The sequence below is a fragment of the Nomascus leucogenys genome, chromosome 17 (assembly GCF_006542625.1).
Source record: "Nomascus leucogenys isolate Asia chromosome 17, Asia_NLE_v1, whole genome shotgun sequence".
In the NCBI taxonomy this organism is placed as follows: domain Eukaryota; kingdom Metazoa; phylum Chordata; class Mammalia; order Primates; family Hylobatidae; genus Nomascus; species Nomascus leucogenys.
In genome coordinates, this window is record NC_044397.1 from 5379619 (window position 1) to 5407592 (window position 27974).

Below are 27974 nucleotides of genomic sequence, written 5' to 3' on the forward strand. Positions count from 1 at the left end.
AGCCTGGCCTGGAGCCAGAAGTGAGGCAGAGAAATTACAATGCTACCCCTAGTGCATGTCCCAGGAGCCAACTCCTAACTCAGCAGTAAACAGAAGGGACCCAGCTTCTAAAGAAGCATCTGGAAGGCAACTGGGGGTGGGACTCTCCCTATGGGGAGGCAAGGGGTCGTGTCTGAGGGAAGGTGGCCACCCTTCCCCATATCCAGGCAACCAGAGAATCCCAGTGTTAACTGGTAGAGAACACACCCCTGGAAGTGCTTAGCTTCAGTGGGTGGCAGCGGCCATCACATCCCTGACTTTTAAGGCAACCTGGTCTAGCTAGAAGACCCAGGTTCTACACTCATCTGCTCAGTGCGATGCTGAGGCAGGACCTTTCCCTCCTTCCTTGGGCCTCAGCCTCCTCTGCTGCACACGGATTTGGACCAACTGGAGTTCTCAGAGGTCCCTTCCAACCTTGACCTTCTAGGAAGTCTGGGCACTCCACCCCCAGCTCAGGCAGAGGGAAGAGTACTTTTTGCCTGTACTGAAAAACCCTCATACGTGGGCACACAAACCACCTCCATCTTTTCACAAAAAGGAAGTTCCCCTTCTACCTTCCAGCCCCAACCCCTCCAAAAACATCTTGCTCTCTGGCCCTGGAAACTAGCTCCACCTTCAGACTCGCCAAAAACTACCAGATTCATCACAAAGAGCTGTGGAGCCTCCTGGATTCCCAACTCTGGCCTCCTACTCCCATCTCTGAGCTACTTGGCAGGAAGAAGAATCCTGTTCCTCGACTCACAGCAGTCAGGGGCCCCAGTACCCTGGCTTCCCTGCCAGCCAATCACAGCAGCCTGCTTGCTGCCCTCCTCCCTGGGAGATGGGGCCCAGAGACTCCTCTCAGGGTCAGCAGAAGACTTGGCCCGCCACAGAGCAAGGTGGAGGAAGGTGCCAGCTCACCCACCCTCTCCCCCAGCCCCCCTAGGAGACAATCTGCATGTCCTAAATAACCTCTTCCAGATCCAGCAGCTCCCCCGCCTCCTCCCCAGGCTCCTTCTGAGGCGGGACAGAACCGGTGACTTTCCTGCCCGGCCTGAGCCCAGCCCAAGTTTCCAGCAAGAGGCCCAGGGAGCCACTTCCCAAACCACAGGAGTGACAGCAGCTCCCCACAGGGTTATGAAAGACCTTGGTCAGAGAGGGCGGGCCAGGGGAGGGGGCACCATTATCACATCGGAAGCAGCTGCAGCTCACCTCCCTGTCTGTCCCTCAGCTTGGGCCTTGGGCTAAGGGGGGAAGAGGGAGCTGTTTCCACCAGGCCCAAAGCAGCTGCTCCAGTTCCTCAGAATGAGGACGGGGAAGGATTAGGAAGAAGCTGTTTCTTCCGGGATATAAGAGGAAGCAAAGAAGGTGGGATGAAATACATCAGCCCTTCCTTAAAGCAATCAGGGCCTGGCTTTAATTGGCTCTGGGAGGCTTTTCTATCACAAAGTCCACATGAGGATAAAGACTCAACCAAGGCAAAACCCCCTCCCCCACATGAAGCACATTCCACTCCCCTACTCCAGTGGGGGTGTGCAGGCATGCCCTTCTGCTGCCAATAAATAACTCATGGTGGCTGCGTAAACCCAGAGGCAAAGTACTAGTGAGTGTAGACATGCAGTTTGACTTGTTGCTATCTGGGGGAAAGACCAGGAAGGAGTGGCATCCCCTGGAGGTCAGGAGGAGGGAGTTTAATGCCTGCCTGCAGCTCAAGCCTGGGAGGGAGTGATACTAACCATCACACCACAATGCCCCATCGTTTGTTCCACCCCAATTCCTTTCCCAAAGGTTCTGATCGCCTTGCTTCCTCTCCAGGGGGCGGAAAGCCTCTGATATCTCAAGCTTTCCTTTTCCTGGAAAGTGGGGAGACAATACGTGTCGGGGGTGGGGGGAGTTACACACGCACCCGCAACTGGCGGGGAGAGACAGCGTGGTCGGTGTAGATGCACAGTTTTTCGATGGTCAGGGGCGTGGTCTCGCGCAGCTTGGAGGCCAGCAGCATGCAGACCGCACCCAGGAGCTGCAGCTGCGCCTTTCGGGTGGGGACGCAGGACAGGTAGCGATCCAGGTAGTTCATGGCCAGGGGGAAGACTTCCTCCTCACAGCGCTGCTCCTCACATACCTGGGGGAGGACGCACAGTCACTGCTGGGGCCGGAGCGTGGGGAACACAGCAGCGGGGGGTGGGAGCGATGAAGTGAGGTGTGATAGGGAGCAAAAACGGGAAAGAGGGTAAGCTACTTACAGAGACAAGGACCAATAAAGGAGGAGGATGCGCCCTCCCCAAGGTGACGCCCCCCACTTCCTCTGCGCGGCCTCCTCCCCTCTCCCCTTGGGGGGGTGGGTGGTAAAGCCAAGGAGCCCTTGCTCACGGAGGATTCCAAACGAAGACTCCCCTCCCCCACAGCGAGGGGAAGTGGGACGCAAGGGTCACCCATGGTAGCCAGAGAGCTGGGACCTCACCCCCATCACCGCCACCACTGCACACACCCGAGGGGAAGGGAGGAGGCTCCTGCCGCTGCCTCCCGCACTTTTCATTTCCCTGTCGGCCGGAACAGCGCGCGCGCCACCCCCATCGCCTTCCCCGCCAGAACCCCGCGAAAGACACAGGAACCGGCTCCCGGGCGGGGGCGGCCGAGCCCAGGGTTTTCCAGGCGCGCTCTCCGGAGAAGGCCGGGAGGGGGAGGGAAGCGGGAGACGCTGTGAGAAGCCGAAGGGGAGAGAGTGTCCTTGGTCCCGTTTTCTCGGCCCGAAGAGAGGCACAGTTAGGGTGCCAAGTGACTGGCAGTCACTGTCGGGAGGAGCCGATTAGGGCTCGGGAAAGCAAGGGAGGCAGCTGGCGTGGGTGCCCTAGTCAAAGGCCAGGCCCCGGGAGTCTTAGCCTCGAAGCATCCTGCAGATTGCTGTGGGGACCGGGATGTCCCGACAGGGCGGCCCCGGTGTGTCCAGACCCGGGAACGGTGGGGGAGGGGGACGCGTCCGGGCGGTACCTCCAGCATCCAGTAAGCCAGCATCTTCCGCATGTGCGGCTTGATCTCCCGCTGCACGCACTGGAAGTAGGAGGCGCGGGGTACGTAGCGCTCCTCCAGGCGGAGCAGGCTCTGCAGGACACGCTGGTCCCCCAGCAGCCGCGGGTCCGGCCCGGCCCGGGGCGCGTGCCGGGTGCCTTCGCAACACAGCAGCTCCATACTCGGGCAGCGCACAGGCAGGGCGGGAGTGAGGGCTCGCGAGTCCCAAGGCAGGCGACGGGCCGGAGAGCGCGGGGCGCGGGTCTGGCGCTGGCACTGGCACTGCGCGGCGGATCCCCAGCCCGCCCGCCGCCCGCGCGCGCGCCGCTTCCCTGACAGGCGCCCCGCCCCTCGCGACGATGTAGCAACCGTGGAATGCTCGGACGTCGCAACGCTCCGAGGGGCGGGGCTGCGGCGCCCCGGACGGAAAGGGTTGGCTGGGCGCTCTCCCCTCCCTCCCGCGGCCCCATTGGGCCGCTGAGCGCAAGCCGGCCGGCTTCCGGGCACTCCAGGCCCTCTGGACCACCGGGTGCAGAGAACTTTCTAGGAGGTGGGCCTCCTACCTACCCACGGGCCCTCCCATTTTGCTTCTCGGACTCTAGTCACCCAGGAAAGAATTTTTCTCCAAAGGTCATGCATTCACTTATTCATTCGTCAAACCCTACTTCAGCGGCTGCTTGCTCTAAGGAATGCGATAAATAATCTTAGAGCTAGTTCTTAGTGAACGCTGCTCGAAAGCCTCACGATGTAATGACTCACTACATCTTCACGAGAACTCGGAAACCGAGGCAACTGTCATTCGGTTGGTCCGTGGCAGAGCTAGGATTGGGAAGCTGGCCTTCTTGCTCCAGATTCTGTGCTCTACATCATTGCTAGTTAAACTGTGATCTCAGACCTGTACCGTGCATGGTCATCGCCTGGGAGCTGGTTAGAAATGCAGACTTTCAGGCCCACCCCAACCTGAATCAGAATCTGCATTTTAACTAGATTTCTGTGCACTTTAAAGTATGAGAGCTTTAGTCTAAATCAGCATATAACAGAACGGAAAGGCCATGGAATCATGGCCCCACCTTGTTAAGTTGCTTGCCTAGCTTTGGACAAGCCGCTAAAGTCGGCCTTAGTTTCTGTTTGGAGAAACTGTGGACGGAGAAACTAGATTCTCACTGAATCAGTTTCTTGCACAGACTCTGTGAGATCTACCGGTTGCATTTCTTCCACCTCCCAAGCTTTTGGTTACTTTGTAGTTTTACCGGAAGCTGGATTCCACTTGACGAAGAGGCAGACAAAAGACCTCCAATAATGCTCCAAATGGGAGGAGGCCATGAGGATCCCTGCCCTACTGGGGTCCTCCTGATTTAGGAGACACTAAGGAAGTGTCTAACCATTTTCTGTTAATTATTATTATTATTTTTGTTTTAGACGAAGTCTCACTCTGTTGCTCAAGCTGGAGTGCAGTGGCGCGATCTGGGCTCACTGTAACCTCCACCTCCCGGGTTCAAGCAATTCCCGAGTAGCTGGGACTACAGGCGCGCACCACCATGCCCGGCTAATTTTTGTATTTTTCGTAGAGATGGGGTTTCACTATGTTGGCCAGGCTACTCTTGAACTCCTGACCTCATGATCCGCCGGTCTCGGCCTCCAAAAGTGCTGAGATTACAGGCATGAGCCACCGTGCCCGGCCGAATTATTCTTTCTTATATTATAACTTGTATTGTAGTTTTCATATCATAAAATATTCTTTTACATTGTAGAAAACTTCAAAAATACAAATAAGCCACAAAAAAAGGAAATAATCATTTGCAATTTGCCATGAAATAACCCTTTAATATATCAATGTTTATTTTTCTAATCTTTGTTCTATGAATAAACACACATTTTAAATGGAATCATCACAAACTGTTTTGTAAGCTTTTTTCATTAAAAAATACTGTTAACACTTTTCCATGCCATTAAATATTCTAGGACATAATTTGTAATGGGGACATAGTATACCATTAGGTGAAGGTACAAAATGTATTTTGGCAAACCTGTATTGGTGGAAATTTAAATTATTTCTAGTTCTTCTCTATTAGACAATACTGTAAAATATTTTTGTGGTAATATCTTTGTGCACACTCATGATTATTTCTAGAAGTGAATTAATTTCTAGAAGTGGAATTTCCCAATCTAAGGTTATGAAACATTCTAAGGCTTTTGATACACTTCTAATTGCCAAATTTTCCTGCTGAATAGTTAAACCAATCTTCTCCACCATCATTACATATCTATTTTTCAAAACAACTCTGCCAACTAGAGAGTGAAAGTGGCTTATCAGTAATAATAAATCTATTTTGGCATATTATTAGACATTTACATTTCTTATGTACATTACCCATTCATGTCCTTAGCTTATTCATTTATAGGGACGTTTGTTTTCTCTTATTGACTTATAAGTGCTCATCACCTCTCAAAGATATTAACCCTTTTCATATTTTTTGTTTGTTTTTTTAACTTTGTTTATAAAAATTCTTGACATAAATTAATTTTTAAAATTAGTATTTTTAAAACTTCTCATTTATAGTAACATGGCACTATGTATAAAAATGTCCCATCAGCCCAGCACTTTGGGAGGCTGAGGCAGGAGGATCACAGGAAGCCAGGAGTTGAAGACCAGCCTGGACAACAAAACAAGACTCCTATCTCTACAAAAAATAAAAATAAAAAAATAAGCTGGGTGCAGTGGCACAAGCCTGTAGTCCCAGCTACTAGGGAGACCGAAGCAGGAGGGTCGCTTGAGCCCAGGAGTTCAAGGCTGCAGTGAACCATGATGGCACATGACGTTCCTTAACATTTTGTTATCATACATTTTGCAAAAACAAAATTTTAGTTCATTGTTTTTACTAATTTTTGGCTCACAGTGGATTTTCTTTTTTCTTTAACAAATAGAAGGGTTTTTTGTGTTTTTCTTTGTTTTTTGGTTTTGTTTCTTTGTTTTTTTGACACGAAGTTTTGCTCTTGTCACCAGGCTGGAGTGCAGTTTACTGCAACCTCCGCCTCCCGGTTTCAAGTGATTCTTCTGCCTCAGCTTCCCGAGTAGCTGGGATTATAGGTGCGTACCGCCATGCCCGGCTAATTTTTCTATTTTCAGTAGAGACAGGGTTTCACCATGTTGGCCAGGCTGGTCTCAAACTACTGACCTCAAGTGATCTGCCTGCCTCAGCCTCCTAAAGTGCTGGGATTACAGGCGTGAGCCACCGCACCTGGCCAATTAGTTGCTGATTTATTAATTGAGGGAGGGCCACATAGACTGACTAGTCCTGAAAACTGGATGTGAACCTGCAGTATGGGGACGGGAGCTCCTGGTAAGCAGGACTTTAGGAGAGATACTTCTGCCTCGCCCTGGATGGAACAGCCATGTCTAGAGCTAGATCATCCCCTACTTTCAGGGCCAAGGACTGGCCACTGGGGAGGCAGGTGAGCTCAGTGCAGGACCAGCACAAGTTCACCAGTTACTTCCACCTCAAAGAAATAGAGGCTCCTCTTGTTTCTCTTGTTTTTGTTTTTGTTTTTCTAAAAGGAAAACTAAAGACAAAGCAATGACCAGGGCCAATAGTAGGAGGAGTTTCTACCCAGGTGCATCCAGTTAGAAAAAGTCAATAAAATGGCAGATTGGAGGAGGGGTGGGAATGGAATGTCACAGGCCAAATAAGAAACCCCTAGGAGGAAAGATACATTTTCTTTCTCTTCCTCTTCATCATCAAAATACCCCCATCTGGGCCAGGCATGGTGGCTCACACCTGTAATCCCAGCACTTTGGGAGGCCAAGGCGGGTGGATCACCTGAGGTCAGGAGTTCGAGACCAGCCTGGCCAACATGGTAAAACCTCATCTCTACTAAAAATACTAAAAATTAGCCAGGTGTGGTGGTGGATGCCTGTAATCCCAGCTTACTCCGGAGGCTGAGCAGGAGAATCGCTTGAACCCCGGAGCCAGAGGTTGCAGTGAGCCGAGATCATGCCATTGCACTCCAGCCAGGGCAACAAGAGCGAAACTCCATCTCCAAAAAAAAAAGTCCGCATCTGAGAAGTGAGAGGCTGAACAAGGTGATGGGTGAGGCCCATCACCCCACAGTCCACATGCCATGGCTTAGTTACCTTCAGACCCACTGAGATGCTGGGGAGAGCCAAGCGAGCCATGGGGCTGAGAACAGGGGTGCTAAACAGGGTTCTGGAGTAAGAAACTGCTTTCAGTTCAAACCTGGCTCCCCAACTTATGACTTTGAGAGAATTACTGGAACCTCTCTGTTTCCTCTTTTATCCAGTGGGGATAATATAATAGCCCTATAATGATGTTCTGAAAACTAAACGAGCAGAAAATGTCTCACCTGTGCCTGGCACAAAGCAAGCATTCAGAGAGTAGTTTCTGAAATGATTATTATTATTCCCTTTCTCAAGGAGTACCCTTTCTGTTATGAACATGCATCCATAACCCCTCTAAGAAAAGCAAAAGTTTGAGCAGCAAGAGCCCTACTCCTAGAATTGTATCTCTAGCAAATCCTGATGACCTGGCTTCTATTTTTTTTTTTTTTTTTTTTTTTTTTGAGACGGAGTCTTGCTCTGTCCCCAGGCTGGAGTGCAGTGGCGTGATCTCGGCTCACTGCAAGCTCCGCCTCCCGGGTTCCCGCCATTCTCCTGCCTCAGCCTCCCAAGTAGCTGGGACTACAGGCGCCCGCCACCACGCCTGGCTAATTTTTGTATTTTTAGTAGAGACGGGGTTTCACCGTGTTAGCTAGGATGGTCTCGATCTCCTGACCTCGTGATCCGCCCGCCTCGGCCTCCCAAAGTGCTGGGATTACAGGCATGAGCCACCACGCCCGGCCGACCTGGCTTCTAATGGTAAACACATGGTCTAGCGTATGGAGAGGACCCTCCAGGGCCTGTAGCCACACCCCTCTGCCACTCTACTCCCTCACTGTGTGACTTTGGCTAAGTTAAACCACCTCTCTGTGCCTGAGTTTCCTTTTCTAAAAATGGTGATAAGAGTAGTACCTCCCCTATAAGAGTGGTTGTGAGGAAGAAATGGGTTGATTTGTTTAAAATACATAGAAGAGTGGCTGGCACGTGGTGAACCCTTTTTTAAAAAGTTAGTTGTGATTGCGGGACTTAAAAGCACAAAGTTGGCCGGGCACGGTGGCTCCCACCTGTAATCCTAGCACACTGGGAGGCAGGGGCAGGCGGATCACTTGAGGCCAGGAGTTTGAGACCAACCTGGCCAACACAGTAAAACCCCATCTCTACCAAAAAATATATATAAAAATTAGCCAAACACAGTGGCACACGCTTGTAGTCCCAGCTACTCAGGAGGCTGAGGCAGGAGAATTGTTTGAGCCTGGGAGATGGAGATTGCAGTGAGCCCAGATGGCACTACTGCACTCCACCCTGGGCAACAGAGACCTGTCTCAAAAAAAAAAATGCATTAAACCAAACTGCATATAATTTAGTTTTTTTTCTTTGAGAATCAAGGAGCTATCTCAGTGCTTACAGTATTCCAGGTCACTATTATGAGCATCTGTAATATTTGTACAATATTTCACATTAATCTTTAAAACTCTTTGCTTGTCCATTCCTATCAGTAAAAATTGAGCACTCTTCAGCTGGGCGTGGTGGCTCACGCCTGTAATCCCAGCACTTTGGGAGGCCGAGGTAGGCGGATCACCTGAAGTCAGGAGTTCAAGACCAGCCTGGCCAACATGGCAAAACCCCATCTCTACTAAAACTACAAAAATTGGCTGGGCGCAGTGGCTCACACCTGTAATCCCAGCACTTTGGGAGGCCGAGGCGGGCAGATCACGAGTCCAGGAGATCGAGACCAGCCTGACCAACATGGTGAAACTCCATCTCTACTAAAAATACAAAAAAAATTAGCTGGGCATGGTGGCGCATGCCTGTAATCCCAGCTACTCAGGAGGCTGAGGAAGGAGAATCACTTGAACCCAGGAGGTGGAGGTTGCAGTGAGCTGAGATTGCGCCACTGCACTCCAGCCTGGGCAACAGAGCAAGACTCCATCTCAAAAAAAAAAAAAAAAAAAAGAAAAGAAAAGGAACAGCCTGGATGGGCATTTAAAATCTCAACACAGCACTTTAGGCAGCACTACCAAATCAGAGCTGGCGTGAACTGACCTGTTTTCAGTTTCCGTTTTACACTGGAGGCTGCCTTCTTGGCAACACCACAAGGATGTCCAATAGGCCAGTTAAACTCAACTTCTCCAAAACTGATATCCTAATCTTTCCCCAAAAAACTCGCTCTTCCTACAGGCTCATCTCAGAAAATGGCAACTCCATCCTTCCAATGGCTCAGGCCAAACACTTGGTGTCATTCCTGACTCCTCTCTCTCAAATCCCACACAATCCCCACACTCTGATCAGCAGATCACAGAGGAGCTAGTAATAATTTCAAAATATTTCCAAAATCTCTTTTTCTTCCTCCTCTGTTACTTCCTGTGTCCAAACTCAGTTCTTCCTTGACCTTACTGGTCCTCCACATCCAACCTGCGACCGACATCTGGTTGATTCTACGTCAAAAATACATCTCCAATCCCTTTCTTTTCTCAATTTCCGCTGCTACCCCCCCTGGTCCGAGTTGCATCATCTCTTACCTGGATTACAGTGGTAGCCTCCTGCTGGGTCTCCCTGACCCACCCTTGGCCCTCCAGTCTAGTCTCAACCCATCATTCTCAGTGGCTCTCCATTTCACTTGGAGTGACTGCCGAAGACCCTGCAGCATCTGTACTCCCACCCCATTTCCCACTACTCTCCCTCACTCTGCTCTGGCCACACTGTTCATGGAACACACCAGGCATACATGTTCTCTTTGCACGTGCTGTTCCATCTGCCTGGAATGTTCTGCCTCCGGATATCCACATGGTCCACTCCCTCACTTCCTTCAGGAAGTCCAAAAGTTGCATTCCTCTTACAGCCTTTCCTGGCCATCCTACCTAAATTTTTAATGCCAGCTCCCCAGCCCTGATACTTCTTATGCTCTTTCACTGCTTCATTTTTCTGCTTACCACTGATCACTAGTATAGCATATACTTTGCTTGCATATTCTGTTTACAGCTTATCTACTCCCACACCACCCCACCAAAACAGGATGGTATCCAGTTCATAGTAGATGTTCAGTAAGTTGTTTTTGTTTTTGTTTTTGTTTTGAGACAGGGTCTCACTCTGTCACCCAGGCTGGAAGCAGTGGCATGATAATGACTCACTGCAGCCTCTATCTCCCAGGCTCAAGTGGTCTTCCCACCTCAGCTTCCCAAGTAGCTGGGACTATAGGCATGCACTACCATGTCTGGCTCAATAAATCTTTTTTGAGTTAATGAATAAAACAAACTGGATATAAGAAAAACACCAGGCCGGGCGCGGTGGCTCACGCCTGTAATCCCAGCACTTTGGGAGGCCGAGGCAGGCGGATCACGAGGTCAGGAGTTCAAGACCAGCCTGGCTAACATAGTGAAACCCCGTCTCTACTAAAAATACAAAAAAATTAGCTGGGCATGGTGGTGCGTGCCTGTAATCCCAGCTACTCAGGAGGCTAAGGCGAGAGAATTGCTTGAACCGGGACCTGGGAGGCGGAGGTTGCAGTGAGCCAAGATCGTGCCACTGCACTCCAGCCTGGACTACAGAGCGAGACTCCATCTCAAAAAAAAAAGAAAGAAAGAAAAACAGCAGCATACACCACATGATAAATGGCAACTCACATGTGGTAAGGCAGCTGTTGGGGCCAGACACAGTAGATAGCACATGTCCCATCCAAAGCCCAAGAAATACTGCTTAGCTTCAGACTTTTGCTACACCATAGTAATGAGTGTGGCCATAGATTCCCTGTTTCCCCAAGATAATATTCTTAGATCCGTCATGATGGCTCACGCCTGCAATCACTGCACTTTGAGCGGCTAAGTTGGGAGGATCACTGAGGCCAGGGGTTCAAGACCAGCCTAGGCAGCACAGCAAGACCCCATTACTACAAAAGAAGAGAAAAAGGCTGGATGTGGTGGCTCATGCCTGTAATCGCAGCACTTTGGGAGGCTGAGGTGGGTGGATCACTTGAGGCCAGGCATTCAAGACCAGCCTGGCCAACATAGTGGAACCCCATCTCTACTGAAAATACAAAAATTCGCCAGGCATGGTGACGCATGCCTGTAATCCCAGCTACTCAAGAGGCTGAGGTAGAAGAATCGCTTGAACTCAGGAGGCAGAGGTTGCAGTGAGCCGAGATCGTGCCACTGCACTCCAGCCTGGGGGACAGAGTGAGACTGTGTCTCAAAAGAAAAGAAATTTCCGCCGGGCGCAGTGGCTCACACCTGTAATCCCAGCACTTGGGGAGGCGGGGACAGAGCGAGACTCCGTCTCAAAACAAAAAAAAAGAAATTTCTTAAAATATCTATATTACTTGAGTTGAAAAACAGTAACAAAACTGTGCAAACCACACATAATTGGCCTATATACTGGGTCTGAGGGACAAAAAGCAGTTTGCAATTTCTAGCTTATAAGCTGCTTGGGAAAAGAAACCTCAGGTACTAGCCTGAAACTGTCAAGTGTCTCCTCATAAAATAAGAATACAACTTACAGGGCCGGGAGCGGTTGCTTAAGCCTGTAATCCCAGCACTTTGGGAGGCCGAGGCGGGTGGACCACAAGGTCAGGAGATTGAGACCATCCTGGCTAACACGATGAAACCCTGTCTCTACTAAAAATACAAAAAAAAAAAAAAAAAAAAAAAAAAAAAATAGCCAGGCGTGGTGGTGGGTGCCTGTAGTCCCAGCTACTCGGGAGGCTGAGGCAGGAGAATGGCGTGAACCTGGGAAGCTTGCAGTGAGCCAAGATCGCACCACTGCACTCCAGCCTGGACAACAGAGCAAGACTCAAAAAAAAAAAAAAAAAAAAAGAACACAACCTATATATTTAAGCATTTGCTTTTTCTTCCTTTTTCTGGCTGTCTGGCTTCTGAATAAATGAGAGTTTCCTGTTCTGTTATTCTGCTTGAGATTCCTGTTCCACAGGTGAGACTGCGGTGCACACAGGGCCTCAGGTGTAGAAGGGTAACCTGCTACAGCAATATACCTGCAAAAAGAGAGCTGTCTTCGGTTCTCGGCTGGCAAGCATTCCTTATTCTAGGCAAGAGATAGCACTGGCATTGGTTTGGCATAGTCGTTAAGTAAGTGAGCTCTGGATTTAGGTTGATGCCCAGCTCTGCTATTTGCCAGCTGTGTGATTGTGTGATCCTGGGCAAGTTACTTCACTTTTCTGTCCCAGCCTTCTCATTTGCAAAAGGAGGATGGTAACAACTCCTATTTCATATGGTGAATGAGGGGATTAATATGGGAAAAGTACTTTAGCTGTCCCAGGCTCATAGTAGGTGGTCAATAAAGATAGCTGTGATCATTAACAATCAGGTGCCTTATCACGTGCCTTCCATACATCGGGCAGGCCTTCAGAAGCCCTGGGACATGCTGGACATGGGTCAGAGATGAGAAGCCTCCCTTTTTTTTTTCGAGATGGAGTCTCTCTCTGTCACCCAGGCTGGAGTGCAGTGGTGCGATCTCAGCTCACTGCAGGCTCCGCCTCCCAGGTTCACGCCATTCTCCTGCCACAGCCTCCCGAGTAGCTGGGACTACAGGCGCCCCCACCATGCCCAGCTAATTTTTTGTATTTTTAGTAGAGTTGGGGTTTCACTGTGTTAGCCAGGATGGTCTTGATCTCCTGACCTCATGATCCACCCACCTCGGCCTCCCAAAGTGCTGGGATTACAGGCGTGAGCCACTGCGCCGGGCCGAGAAGCCACCCTTTTAAGCTTCCAGTCTAAACTGCATGATATGATGATCCTCCATGATGCAGGAATCCTAAGATGTCATGAAGACACGAGACTTTTACCTGGGCATTTGCAGCACCCATCAGAAGTAGGTAGGGTGGTTTGTGTGATAGAAAGGGTGGGCTGTCCTGGGACTGGTGGGGATTGGTGGTTCTGATCACCTGAATTCCATGAAACAGCCATGGTGAAAGAAATGGGGTTGCAGTAGTTTAGAGATTAAGTGAGAGCAGGCCAGGCCCGGTGGCTCATGCCTGTAATCCCAGCACTTTGGGAGGCCGAGGTGGGTGGATCACGAAGTCAAGAGATCGAGACCATCCTGGCCAACATGGTGAAACCCCATCTCTACTAAATATACAAAAAATTAGCCGGGCGTGGTAGCAGGCGCCTGTAGTCCCAGCTACTTGGGAGGCTGAGGCGGGAGAATGGCATGAACCCGGGAGGTGGAGCTTGCAGTGAGCTGAGATCCCACCACTGCACTCCAGCCTGGGTGACAGACAAAAAAAAAAAAAAAAGAGATTAAGTGGGAGTAAGAAGAGAGAAGCAGGAAGAGGGCATCCAGAGAAAGTTTAGGTGGGGGGTCAGGAGTAGTATGTCCCCAGTGTGGCACAACATCCCTGGTAGCACACCAGAGCAATAATAGTAATAATACTATTAGGTAGTAATGATAATAGATCCCACTTAATTTTTTTTTTTTTTTTTTTTTTATTTTCTGAGACAGAGTCTTGCTCTGTTGCCCAGGCTGGAGTGCAGTGGTGCAATCTCAGCTCACTGCAACCTCTGCCTCCTGGGTTCAAGCAATTCTCCTGCCTCAGCCTCCTAAGTAGTGGGGATTACAGGTGCTCACCACCACACTCAGCTAATTTTTTTTGTATTTTTAGTAGAGACGTGATTTCACCATGTTGGCCAGGCTGTTCTTGAACTCCTGACCTAAGGTGATCCACCCACCTCGGCCTCCCAACGTGCTGGGATTACAGGCATGAGCCACCACGCCCGGCCTAGATCCCACTTGTTAAGTGCTTTCTCCTAGCCAGGCGCTGAGAGCCGTACCACACCTGTACTGTGAGGTAGAGGTGCTATTATCCTACTTCCATTACAGATAGGAAAAAGAGAGATACAAAGGGGTTAGGCAACACCCAGTGCCAGCCATACAGCTAGCAAGAGTCTGTCTCAATGGCCGGGCGCGGTGGCTCACACCTGTAATCCCAGCACTTTGGGAGGCCGAGGCGGGCGGATCACGAGGTCAGGAGATGGAGACCATCTTGGCTAACATGGTGAAACCCCGTTTCTACTAAAAATACAAAAAATTAGCCGGAGGCGGGCGCCTGTAGTCCCAGCTACTCAGGAGGCTGAGGCAGGAGAATGGCGTGAACCCGGGAGGCAGAGATTGCGGTGAGCCAAGATTGCGCCACTGCACTCCAGCCTGGGCAACAGAGCGAGACTCCGTCTCAAAAAAACAAACAAAAAAAAAGAGTCTGTCTCAATTTGGGCTTCCCAGAGGCAGACCTGGAGACAAAGATTCAAGTGAAATAATTTACCTGAGAGGCAATTCCATGAAGCAGCTAAAGCGGGTGGAGCAATGAGCAGGGAAGGGACAGAGGCCAGTGAAGACTGCATTATTGTTAACCATGGTGGACAAATGGAGCTCAATCCTGCCTTGGAACTGGGAGACAATCAAAAGTGCATGCTTGACAGCTATTGTACCTGAGGCGTGAGGGAGCAGGGAGATTTGTCTACCAATTCCCAACAGCCATTGTATGAGGGCTGCTTGGGGATGGAGGAGGAGTGGAATTAATTCCCCAGTACTTCCAGCCTTTTTGTGGGAGGGCACGATGGACTCTGATAGTCAAAACAAGCCCTCAAGCAAAGTGACAGTGCCAGCATTTGGAAGTGAGGCTGGTGCACTCTTGAATGGTAAGTGCCATGGACACCTGGGTGGAGACCAACTGCATGTGCTACAGTGGCAGAGCTGGGACTCCAACCAAGGCAATCAAAAGCCAGAGCCCACGTTCATAAGCCCAAATAAATACCTTGTGCTCATTTTAAAGTAGTGAGTGTGAGTGTGTGTGTGTGTGTGTGTGTGTAACATGAAACGTGGGATTTCATCAAGTTTCTTCTTAATGAATAATTGTTAATATAATATTACATAGACAATAGCAGAGGGGGCACAAGGATGTGGCAGTTGTCAGGATGGCCAATGACAGGCATTGGGAATTGATGGAAGACAAATAAAAGTGCAAAACGGGGTGCGGTGGCTCATGCCTGCAATTCCAGCACTTTGGGAGGCCGAGCCAGGTGGATCACCTGAGGTCAGGAGTTCAAGACCAGCCTGGCAAATATGGTGAAACCCCATCTCTACTAAAAATACAAAAATTCACTGGGCGTGATGGCTGTAATCCCAGCTACTTGGGAGGCTGAGGCAGGAGAATTGCTTGAACCCAGGAGGCGGCGGTTGCAGTGAGCCTAGATCGCACCACTGCACTCCAGCCTGGGTGACAGAGTGAGACTCCCTCTCAAAAAAAAAAAGAAAAAAAAGTGCAAAACATTGAGTCTGAAGACTTCAACTTGAGTCCCAGGACCTGGCTCTGTCCCAACTATATATACACAACTGGGCAAGTGCCTCGACTCTGGGAGCTTTTCTCAGCCTGTCAAAGGGGGATAACAAGACTACTTAGAGGGTGGCTCTAGGACTGGATGAGATAATACATGAGTTAAAAAGCACTAAGTAGACTGTGCAGTGGTGGGTAAATCCAAGTGGTAATTATTTGAGTGCCCAAGGAATCTCATGGAGAACCAGTAAGAATGGGGACTCCCATTTTGCCCTTGTGTGGCCCAACAGACCCCTCCCACCTTCACCACTCCAGCCTCTCTGTTCTGAACAGAATCCAGGTTTTGTTGAGCTATCCGGTGGTCTTGTGTTTCAGGGGAGGTCAGGGACTCCCTGGTCTTGGAGGTTGAATCCAAGTTACTCCAAACCAAATCACGGTAATTCCACAAGTGGTTTAGGAATGGGCACTTGCTGTAATTCTGACCAATCAAATGTGGAGGTGAGTCTGCTAAAGGACTTCCATCAGTGGGGCACGGGAGGAAAACAGCTTCTTTCCTGCTCTGTGTGAGAATGGAGGAAGACATGCTGACATTATTGAATACTTACTATGTGCCAGGCACTATTTTAAGAGTTTGAAAAAAAAATAAAACTCATTTTTAAAAAATTTTTGTTGGCCGGGGACAGTGGCTCACGCCTTTAATCCCAGCACTTTGGGAGGCCAAGGCTGGTGGATCACTTGAGGCCAGGAGTTCGAGACCAGCCTGGCCAACATGGCAAAACCCCATCTCTACTAAAAATACAAAAATTAGCCCGGTGTGGTGGTGTGCACCTATAGTCCCAGCTACTCCAGAGGCTGAAGCAGGAGAATGGCTTGAAACCAGGAGGCAGAGGTTGCGGCAAGCTGAGATTGCACCGCTGCACTCCAGCCTGGGGTACAGAGCAAGATTCTGCCTTAAAAAAAAAAAAAAAAAGGTGCGGTGGCTCATGCCTGTAATCCCAGCACTTTGGGAGGCTGAGGCAGGCAAATCACGAGGTCAGGAGTTCAGACCAGCCTGGCCAACATGGTGAAACCCCATCTCTACTAAAACTACAAAAAATTAGCCTGGTGTTGTGGCATGTGCCTGTAATCCCAGCCACTCGGGAGGCTGAGGCAGGAGAATTACTTGAACCCCGGAGGCGGAGGTTGCGGTGAGCGGAGAATAGCGCCATTGCACTCCAGCCTGGGTGACAGAGCAAGACTCCGTCTTAAAAAAAAAAAAAAAAAAAAAAAAAAATTTGTTTAGAGATGGAGGGGGCTTTACCGTGTTGCCCAGGCTGGTCTTGAACTCCTGGCCTCCAGCGATCCTTCTGCTTCCACCTCCCAAAGTACTAGGATTACAGATGTGAGCCATCGTGCCTAGCCTCATTCATTTAGTCCACATAATATCAAACTTCTGAATTAAAGTATTATTATCCCATTTTACAGAGAGGTTAAGCAATTTACTCAATTGTCCTACAGTGATGGGCTTTGGAGTCAGGTTTGGCATGTAGAATCAACACGCTTAACCACTGTGCTGTGATGCCTGGAGCAGCTGCAGCCATCTTGCAATAATGAAAGGAGCTGGCACCTGAGAATGACTGGAATGAATTTCCCTCCCTGATGATGTTATTAAGCTGCTGAATTAACCAATCCTGAACCACCTACCTCTGGACTTTTTGTGATGTGTGAAATAAAGTTAAATATCTTTACTATCTCTACTTTCTCTATTAACACCCACCTGATGGGGCAACCTTCAATAGCAAACAGGCAGCATTCTCCCAAACATTCAAGAAAGAAGTAATTTCAATCTTACACAAATGCTTTCGGAGAATATAAAGAGAGGTTCACTTCAAATCATTTTTATTTATTTTATTTTATTTTATTTTTTTTGAGACGGAGTCTCGCTCTGTCGCCCAGGCTGGAGTGCAGTGGCGCAATCTCGGCTCACTGCAAGCTCCGCCTCCCGGGTTCACGCCATTCTCCTGCCTCAGCCTCTCCGAGTAGCTGGGACTACAGGTGCCTGCCACCACGCCCGGCTAATTTTTTGTATTTTTAGTAGAGACGGAGTTTCACCGTGGTCTCGATCTCCTGACCTCGTGATCCGCCCGCCTCGGCCTCCCAAAGTGCTGGGATTACAGGCGTGAGCCACCGCGCCCGGCCAAATCATTTTTAATATAATGATTCCAAAACCCAACAAGAACAATATGTGAAAAAAAATTACACTTATGAACATGGATGCAAAATCCTAAGCAAAATATTAGCAAACTGATTCCAGCCAATATGTAAAAAGGGTGATATGTTGTGATTAAGTTAACTGTATACCAAAGTGCATGGTTAGTTTATTATTTTGAAAAAAATCAATATAATTGATCACACTAACAGATTAAAGAGGGAAAATCATATGACTACATCAACAGATACCAAAAAAGTGTTTGATAAAAGTCAACATCCATTCATAAGAAAATACTCTTGGCGGCCGGGCGCGGCAGCTCAAGCCTGTAATCCCAGCACTTTGGGAGGCCAAGGCGGGCGGATCACGAGGTCAGGAGATCGAGACCATCCTGGCTAACACGGTGAAACCCCGTCTCTACTAAAAATACAAAAAATTAGCTGGGCGTGTTGGCGGGCGCCTGTAGTCCCAGCTACTCGGGAGGCTGAGGCGGGAGAATGGCGTGAACCCGGGAGGCGGAGCTTGCAGTAAGCTGAGGTCGCGCCACTGCACTCCAGCCTGGGGGAAAGAGAAAGACTCCGTCTCAAAAAAAAAAAAAAATACTCTTGGAAAAGCAGGGATAAGTGGGAACTTCCCTAGTCTTACACAGGATAGCTACTGAAACCCCACAGCAAACATCTTAGTGGTGACACATTAAAAGTAAACCAGGCAAGCCGGCGGGGTGACCCTATTTCTACAAAAAAAAAAAAAAAAAAAAAAATTAGCCAAACTGTAATCCCAGCACTTCGGGAGGCTAAGGAGGCAGGAGGCTTGCTTGAGGCCAGGAGTTTGAAACCAGCCTGGGCAACAAAGTAAGATCCTGTCTCTACAAAAAAAAAAAAAATTAAAAATTAGCCAGGTGTGGTGGTGCATGCCTGTAGTCTCAGCTACATGGGAGGCTGGGGCAGGAAAATTGCTTATGCCTAGGAGGTCAAGGCTGCAGTGAGGTGTGATTGCACCGGGGCAGCAGAGCAAGACCCTATCTCAGAAGAAAATAAAAAATTCAACTTGAGAAAGCTGATCGAATAAAAATTTTAAATATGTATATATTTAACTGTAGGGCCGGGCACGGTAGCTCACGCCTATAATCCCAGCACTTTGGAAGGCCGAGGTGGGTGGATCACAAAGTCAGGAGTTCAAGACCAGCCTGGCCAACATGGTGAAACCCTGTCTCTACTAAAAATATAAAAATTAGCCAGGTGTGGTGGCGGGCGCCTGTAATCCTAGCTACTTGGGAAGCTGAGGCAGGAGAATCACTTGAACCAGCCAAGATTGTGCCACTGCACTCCAGCCTGGGCGACAGAGTGAGACTCTGTCTCAGAAAATAAAAAAAACATTAAAACACATAAATAAATAAATGTAAACCAGGAAAGTGCCAAACATGCCAGTTCAGTGGGCAGAACTAGGGCCTTTAGAAAGGAGTGGGAAAGACCATCAGGTGCTGGCTCCACCTCCATTACCAACCTGGCCAGAATTTTCCTGGTACTAAGCAAGGCTGATCCTCAACGTTCTAAAGGTAGGCCATCATATTCCCACCCTGCTCTCAACTTACACATGTTTATGTATGGCACCATCTTTCTTTAGTCCTCAGATTTTAAACCCTTTACAGCAAAGAAGAATGGATTTCTCTGAGGAATCTGATAACATGATCTAAATCTGATTGCCCTCTGCAAAACTGAAATTTATTTGAAGTCTAAATATTCTGCCTTAGAAACCTATATACATCTTGGATTCTGGCCTATAATATAGCCCTAATTGTTGTAATATAAAACAATGGTGGCCGGGCACGGTGGCTCAAGCCTGTAATCCCAGCACTTTGGGAGGCTGAGGTGGGCGGATCACGAGGTCAGGAGATTGAGACCATCCTGGCTAACACGGTGAAACCCCGTCTCTACTAAAAATACCAAAAAAAATTAGCCGGGCGTGGTGGCGGGCGCCTGTAGTCCCAGCTGCTGGGGAGGCTGAGGCAGGAGAATGGCATGAACCCGGGAGGCGGAGCTTGCAGTGAGCTGAGATCGCACCACTGCACTCCAGCCTGGGTGACAGAACGAGACTCCGTCTCAAAACAAACAAACAAACAAAATGGTTTAAGTTACTAAAGGAAAAGTTAACTCCACACAAACAACTGGCAGAAGGAATTTTCCTAGGTGTTCTCAAATCCTCCATTGAAAGGCTGGGCCTGTATTGCTGTCGCAAAAGCCTCCCAGAGAGCCTCATCTTCACATTGCTTCCAGATAGATCCAGATCAATGGCCCAAGGCCATCTGATTAATCTCTCACAGACACTCCTTTCATCTTCAGTCCAAGGACCTGCTTATCAGGTTAAATTTAAAAGACAACCAGCCTGGTTTTCAAAGTTGCCTTCGACAAGAGGCCCCAGCAGCCCTATCCAATTTTATCTCAGCCCTAGCACTCCAGCCCACCTCTGGGCCTTATCACCCACCACTGGCATCCTGCTCCTTTCTCCAAATCCAGCCTCTTCCCTTAAGGCCTAGCTCCTGGCCCATCTCTTCCATGAAGCTCCCAGGGTGTGGAATTGAAAGATCACAGAAATTTAGGGCCAGAAGGATCAACTACGCTTAAGGGCACACATCCAGTTAATGGTTGTTCTAAAGTATTCTCCTTGTTTCCTGTGAATAAATCCTGTTTTCTCCCAAAAGAATGGAAATTCCTGGGGGTAGGCACCACATCTTTGTAGTTCCAAAGGTTAACTTGCGGAAGAGGTACCCTGCATGAAAATGTGTGCTTTGATTCCTGCCTCCCTGCTCAGGCAATTCCCCTGTTTGGATAGTCTTTCCCAACCTGTTGTCAGCCATTCACAGTTCCAGATTCCTCTCATTGTAGGTTATTTGCTTTTTCATTTCTATTTATTTTTGTTTTTTAAACTTTTTTGCAGAGATGGGGTCTATGTTGTCCAAGCTGGTCTCGAACTCCTGGCCTCAAGCGATCCTCCTACCTCGGCTTCCCAAAGTGCTGGGATTACAGGTATGAGCCACCAAGCTTTACCTTACTTTATCTTTTTCATTTTTTTTTTTTTTTTTTTTTTGAGACAGAATCTCTCTATCGTCCAGGCAGACAGACCAGTGGTGCAATCTCAGCTCACTGCAACCTCCACCTCCTGGGTTCAAGTGATTCCCTGCCTCAGCCTCCTGAGTAGCTGGGACTACCGTTGCATGCCACCATGCCCAGCTAATTTCTGTATTTTTAGTAGAGACGGGTTTTCACCATGTTGGCCAGGCTGGTCTCGAACTCCTGACTCCAAGTGATTCACCCACCTTGGCCTCCCAAAGTGCTGGGATTACAGGCGTGAGCCATCATGCCGGGCCTACTTTTTCATTTTTAAATTGTCATTAGTGTTGTTACAGCATGGAGCAAAAAATATATATTTACATTTTTAGCAAAAAGCCATACTTCCCCCAAACTCAAAAACCCCTGCTAGGTGAGTCATTCTATTCTGTAGAATTTGTATCATTCATTCACTTAGTCCACAGAACTTTATTGAGACCCTATCAAACACAAGATATACCTGGGGCCACAAACAATACAAAGACAAATAAAACAGTTCTTTTCTCTTAAAGAGAATACAGTCTCCTGGGGGAATTTAGATGTGCTTTGCTTTCCTTCTTAATAGTTTACCTTTACTTGATTATTTAATTGACTCAAGTATGTGGGTTTGGGGCTTTGACTCATCATGTGGCCAGAAAGTTCCCTGAAATCAGGAATTGAATCTTCTAATATTTTGGTATCTAGGTAGGGTAAGAATCTGTTCCAGTTAATGTCAGTCTTGTTGGCATATTTATTAATGGTGCACCCTTTCACTCTCAGAAGCGTCTCAGTTCGGAAACAAGTGTTAGTCACAATGTAGAGAAACTAGAACATTCACATACTGCTGGTAAAAATGTAAAATGGTATCGCTACTTCAGAAAACAGTTCTGCAGTTCCTCAAAATGTTCAATAGAGTTACCACCTAACCTAGCAATTCCACTTCTAGGTATACACCATGAAAAATAAAAACATACATCCACACAAAAACTTGTATACAAATGTCAGAGGATCGGCCGGGCGCGGTGGCTCACGCCTGTAATGCCAGCATTTTGGGAGGCCGAGGCTGGTGGATCACCTGAGGTCAGGAGTTCGAGACCAGCCTGACCAACATGGAGAAACCCCATCTCTACTAAAAATATGAAATTAGCTGGGAGTGGTGGCGCATACCTGTAATCCCAGCTATTCGGGAGGCTGAGGCAGGAGAATGGCTTGAAACCAGGAGGCGGAGGTTGTGGTGAGCCGAGTTTGCCCCATTGCACTCCAGCCTGGGCAACAAGAGCAAAACTCCATCTCAAAATAAACAAAAAGCAAAACAAAACCAAACAAACAAATGTCAGAGGATCATTATTCATAATGGCCAAAAATGGAAACAACCCAGGCCAGGCGCGGTGGCTCACGCCCGTAATCCCAGCACTTTGGGAGGCCAAGGTGGGAAGATTACAAGGTCAAGAGATCGAGACCCTCCTGGCCAACATGGTGAAACCCTGTCTCTACTAAAACTAGAAAAAATTAGCTGGGCGTGGTGGTGTGTGCCTGTAATCCCAGCTACTCGGAAGGGAGGCTGAGGCGGGAGAATCGCTTAAACCAGGGAGTCGGAGGTTGCAGTGAGCTGAGATCGCGCCACTGCACTCCAGCCTGGCGACACAGCAAGACTCCGTCTCAAAAAAAAAAAAAAAATCAGGCCTGGCGCGGTGGCTCACACCTGTAGTTCCAGCACTTTGGGAGCCTAATGCAGGTGGATCACGACGTCAGGAGCTCGAGATCAGCCTGGTCAATACGATGAAACCCCATCTCTACTAAAAATACAAAAATTAGCTGGGCGTGGTGGCACGCGCCTGTAGTCCCAGCTGCTTGGGAGGCTGAGGCAGGAGAATCGCTTGAACCTGGGAGGCAGAGGTTGCAGTGAGCTGAGATCGTGACACTGCACTCCAACCTGGGCAACAGAGCAAGACTCCGTCTCAAAAAAAAAAAAAAAAAAATGGAAACAACCCAACATTTGTGGACATATGAATAAATGAAATAATATGGCATATGCATACAGTAGAATATCATTTAGCCATAAAAAGGAGTGCAGTACAACACGGATGAGTCCTGAAACCATCACGGTAAAAGTGAAAGAAGCCACGTACAAAAGACCACATATTAATATGATTCCACTTATTTGGAACATCCAGAATAGGCAAATCTATAGAGACAGAAAGCAGATTCATGGTTGCCAGGGACTGGGTGGTGGTGATAATGGAGAGTGACTGCTAATGGGTCCCAAGTGTCTATTTTGGGGAAGCTGAAAATGTTCTAAAATTAGATTATGGTAGTAGCTGCATAGCTCTGTAAGTATGCTAAACACTAAAAAGATTGTACTTTCGATAGGTGAATGCTATGGTATGTAAATTATAACTCAATAAAACTTTTTTATAAAGGATTCCAGTTTGGATAATAAATTACATGGTCATCTTCTCTCCAGGAAGGTCTCTAACATGAGTGACTGAGAGCACGGGGGCTTTGAAGTTGACAGACCTGGGTTTAAATCCCACCTCTACCACTTGTGTGTGACCGGGGGAAATTATCTGATTCCTCACCTGCAAAATAGGGGAGTACTATCTACCTCAGAGGGCATGAAAAGTGCAAGGAGCCCCCCAAACTCCATGTTGAAAGTGCTTAACTTTTAGTAGATATTTACATTGGCAAAAATCTGATACATGGTGGATGGATGGACAGAGGGATGGATGGTGTAAGCTCGAAGCAACTCAAGATTCAGAGAGCAAATTATACCCATTCCTTCAAACAAGATGTTCTCCTTAAAAGGGTGGCCTCAACGTCCAAGCAAAGCAGGGGACCAAGATGACCACTGCCACCCATTCTGTTCAGTCATTCAATCCCCTTGCTAGTGTTCTGTGCCTCACAGTGCACAGCCCTAGGCTAAGCTTCCTGGGGAATAATGGGGGAGAAGTCAGGATCTCCACTTTCAGGAGTTTCCCCTCAGCAGAGGGAAGCTGGTCATGTGCAGAGGAAGAAGACAGCACACACAAAGGCCATGGAAAGAAGCACAGGCTGAGCAGAAGCAACCCTAGTTTCTGAGCAGATAATCCAGGGGAGGTCAACTCTGCTGTCCCCATGAGATGTGGGGACATCAGATGCTGAGCCCTATCAAACAATCCCAGCAATGCCTTCATCAAAACAATCCTTGTGGCCGAGCATGGTGGCTCACGCCTGTAATCCCAGCACTTTGGGAGGCCAAGGTGGGTGGATCATCTGAGGTCAGGAGTTCAAGACCAGCATGGCCAACCAAGTGTGGTGTCTCACACCTGTAATCCCAGCACTTTGGGAGGGTGAGGCAGGCAGGTCACAAGGTCAGCAGTTCAAGACCAGCCTGGCCATCATGGTGAAACCTTGTCTTTACTAAAAATACAAAAATTAGCTGGGCATGGTGGCAGGCGCCTGTAATCCCAGCTACTCGTGAGGCTGAGATGGGAGAATCGCTTGAACTCAGGAGGCAGAGGTTGCACTGAGCCCAGACAGCGCCACTGCACTCCAGCCTGGGCAACAGAGTGAGACTCTGTCTCAAAAAACAACAACAACAACAACTAACAGTCCTCGCTTACGTTAGCCTTCCGAACTGCTCCTCCACAGCTCCTTCATTGCCTCCCTCTAGATAAGCCAAGTCCCTGTCTGCTCATACACCTCCTCTATTCCTTCAGCCTCAGCTTTGACATTTCTCCAGTTCTACCCTCCACCCCAAACTCCCAGCTCACATCCCCACCTGGTACCTCAAACTCAAGATGCTCAAATCCTGTCCCTGTCCCTTCTTTTGTGTATTGTGTGTCAGTTAACAGTGATCTGCTGAGTCACCCAAGCTGAAAATGCTGACACCATTCTTTCTCAGCTCCTCCTTCTCCTACAGTTTCCACATCAACCTGTAAGCAGGACCTGTCATCAACACTTCCAAAATGTCTCTGGAATCTGGTCCTTCCACTCAGTGCTCAGGTGCTCCCATCTAATACTTGGACTCCTGCAATAGCCTCTCTTCAACCAGTTACCATCTCTAACCTGTGCTCCCCACAACTGCCCAAGCAGTCTTTCTCTTTTCTTTTTTTTTTTTTTTTTTGAGTTAGAGTTTCACTCTTGTCACCTAGGCTAGAGTGCAGTGGCACGATATCGGCTCACTGCAACCTCCGCCTCCCAGGTTCAAGCGATTCTTCTGCCTCAGCCTCCCCAGTAGCTGGGATTACAGGCGTGTGCCACCACCCTGGCTAATTTTTGTATTTTTAGTAGAGACAGGGTTTCACCATGTTGACCAGGCTGGTCTCGAACTCCTGACCTCAGGTGATCCACCCGCCTTGGCCTCGCAAAGTGTTGGGATTACAGGCATGAGCCACTGCGCCTGGCTGCCCAAGCAGTCTTTCAAAGACTTCAGGAATGCACATGTGCTTCTTTTGCTCCTCAAAACCTTAAAACCAGACTAAGCACAGTGGCTTACACCTGTAATCCCAGCACTTTGCAAGGCCAAGACAGGAGGATCACTTCAGGTCAGGAGTTTGAGATCAGACTGGGCAACCTAGCAAGACCCCGTCTCTACAAAAAAATTAAAAATTACCTAAATGTGGTGTGCACCTGTAGTCCTACTTACTGAGGAGGCTTAGGTGGGAAGATTGCTTGAGTCTGGGAGGCTGAGGTTGCAGTGAGCTGTGATCATGCCACTGCCCGCCAGCCTGCGTGACAAGAATGAGACCCTGTCTCAAAAAAAAAAAAAATTTTTTTTTTTGAGACGGAGTCTCACTCTGTTGCCCAGGCTGGAGCGCCGTGGCACATTCTTGGTTCACCACAACCTCTGCCTCCCGGCTTCAAGCAATTCTCCTGTCTCAGCCTCCCAAATAGCTGGGACTACAGGCACGTGCCACCATATGCCCAGCTAATTTTTGTATTTTTAGTAGAGACAGGGTTTCACCATGTTGGCCAGGATGGTCTCGATCTCTTGACCTCGTGATCTGCCCGCCTCGGCCTCCCAAAATGCTGGGATTACAGGCATGAGCCACCACGCCTGACCAAAAATAATTTTTTCAAACGCTGCCATGACATGACCTAAATTCTCCGTCCAGCCTTATCTTCGCTTCCCCAACACACAGGCATCTACTCTCCAGGTCCCTGAGTGGCCCAGCATTGGTGCTTTTGCTCAGCTCACACACATCTTTCTGCCTAAAATCCTTCCCCAATCTCCACCTCTTGAAATGCTCCATGTCCTTCAAGGCCAACTCAAATATCACCTCTGCAAAGAGCCCCAGAGGTGGCTTGAAGGAAGCTCTTGAAGGAGCTTGAAGGAAGGTGTGATGTGAGACACACAGGTTGCCCACAGAGGCTACCCTAACTGCTGACTAGTAAAGGGGAATTTGCCTTGGCCAAGTCACACGATTTCAGGGTCTGGGTCTCAGCTTTACATAAGGAAAAGCGTGCTTTATTGAGGCTGCCTGAAGAGTACACACAATCTCGCTGTCTCTAATACAGACCAAGAAATGAATACACAAAGCAGAAAAGCAGAGGCAACAAGTGAAGCTGGATACCAAGGCAGGCAATCAGCCATGCTGTCCTTGACACAGGAGGCCAAACTCCAGTCAGAGGGGAGGTGGTGAACGTGGAACCAGCCTTTCCCTCAGCTAAGGCAGCTACTGTGTCCCACAAAACATGGTAAAGAGGCATGGTTCAAGAGGTATGAGTCAAGAGTTACAGAACCTGGGTTTGAAACCTAGCTCTGCCGCTTAGTCTGTGACTCTGGACAACTTACCTGGACTCCATCAAATGGAGGAAGAAACCATCAAATAGTCCCTTTTGAGCTGGCTGTTCCCTCTGCCTGGACCACTCTTCCCCTAGATCTCCACATAGCTCCTTTCCCCACTTCCCTCAATCTCTGCTCCATTTTCACCTTTCCTGATCTTCTGAGATAAAAGAGGAACTCTTCCCCCCACCTCTAGCACTGTCCATCATCTTTACCCTGCCACATCCCCAGTGCCTGGACCAGGGCCTAGCCAGAGGGAAGTAATCAATAAATATTAGTAGAATGGATGAATAAAGTATACCCACCCCACAGAGTTGTGAAGATGGTTTGAACTGAGCTTGACCCACAGTAAAGCTCCGTAAATGTTAAACCTTATTAGAAGAACCTCCTACTGAGAGCATGCCACATACCAGGCACCCAGAGATGCCCAAGAGGTATTGGGGGGTTAAGGGTTTCCCAGTCTTGTTGGAAAGACAGAAGCTTCAGGAGAGGAGCACTTGCTCCAGTGTGTGTGTGTGTGTGTGTGTGTGTGAATGTGTGTGAGTCTGTGTGTGTGTGAATGTGTGTGTCTGTGTGAGTGTGTGTGTGTGTGTGTGAATGTGTGTGTCTGTGTGAATGTGAGTCTGTGTGAGTGTGTGTGTGAGAGTGTGTATGTGTGTGTGTGAATGTGTGTGAGTCTGTGTGAGTGTGTGTGAATGTGTGTGTGAATGTGTGTGAGTCTGTGTGAGTGTGTGTGTGAATGTGTGTGAATGTGTGTGAGTCTGTGTGTGTGTGAATGTGTGTGTGAATGTGTATGTGTGTGAGTCTGTGTGTGTGTGTGAATGTGTGTGTGAATGTGTATGTGTGTGTCTGTGTGAGTGTGTGTGTGAATGTGTGTGTGAATGTGTGTGAATGTGTGTGAGTCTGTGTGTGTGTGAATGTGTGTGTGTGAATGTGTATGTGTGTGTCTGTGTGTGTGTGAATGTGTGTGTCTGTGTGAGTGTGTGTGAGTGTGTGTGTGTGTGTGAATGTGTGTGTCTGTGTGTGAATGTGAGTCTGTGTGAGTGTGTGTGTGAGAGTGTGTATGTGTGTGTGTGAATGTGTGTGTGTGTGTGAGTGTGTGTGTGAATGTGTGTGTGAATGTGTGTGAGTCTGTGTGTGTGTGTATGTGTGTGTGTGAATGTGTATGTGTGTGTCTGTGTGTGTGTGAATGTGTGTGTGAATGTGTGTGAATGTGTGTGAGTCTGTGTGTGTGTGTGTGAATGTGTGTGTGTGTGAATGTGTGTGTGAATGTGTATGTGTGTGAGTCTGTGTGAGTGTGTGTGTGAATGTGTGTGTGAGAGTGTGTGTGTGTGTGCATGCACATGCACACAGTCTTCTTCCAGGGAAGACAGCGATGCTGCTTACTGCTGCTTGAGCTGCATCCTGAGTGGGAACTAACTAGGTGAGGGAACTAACTAACCACATCTGGCCTATGTGGTTCACCACTGCCAGCAGACCCAGCAGGTCGGGTGCATGACAGCAGGGTGGCAGGAGTCTGCAAG

At 48.6% G+C, this 27974-nt stretch overlaps 1 protein-coding gene across 3 annotated transcripts in view; it reads right to left on the minus strand.

The window, feature by feature from the left end:
- CCND3 (cyclin D3) overlaps positions 1–27974 on the minus strand; it is a 113791-nt gene that overhangs the window by 3507 nt on the left and 82310 nt on the right. For 2 of the 3 annotated variants that reach the window (XM_004090860.2, XM_030796549.1), the window contains exon 2: positions 1925–2140. In XM_004090860.2, coding sequence (XP_004090908.1) covers positions 1925–2095 — 171 coding nt within the window. In that variant the 5' untranslated portion in view covers positions 2096–2140. Of the gene's footprint in view, positions 1–1924; positions 2141–3006; positions 3396–27974 lie in introns of those variants that run through there. The other variant, XM_003266273.2, reaches the window with a different exon arrangement.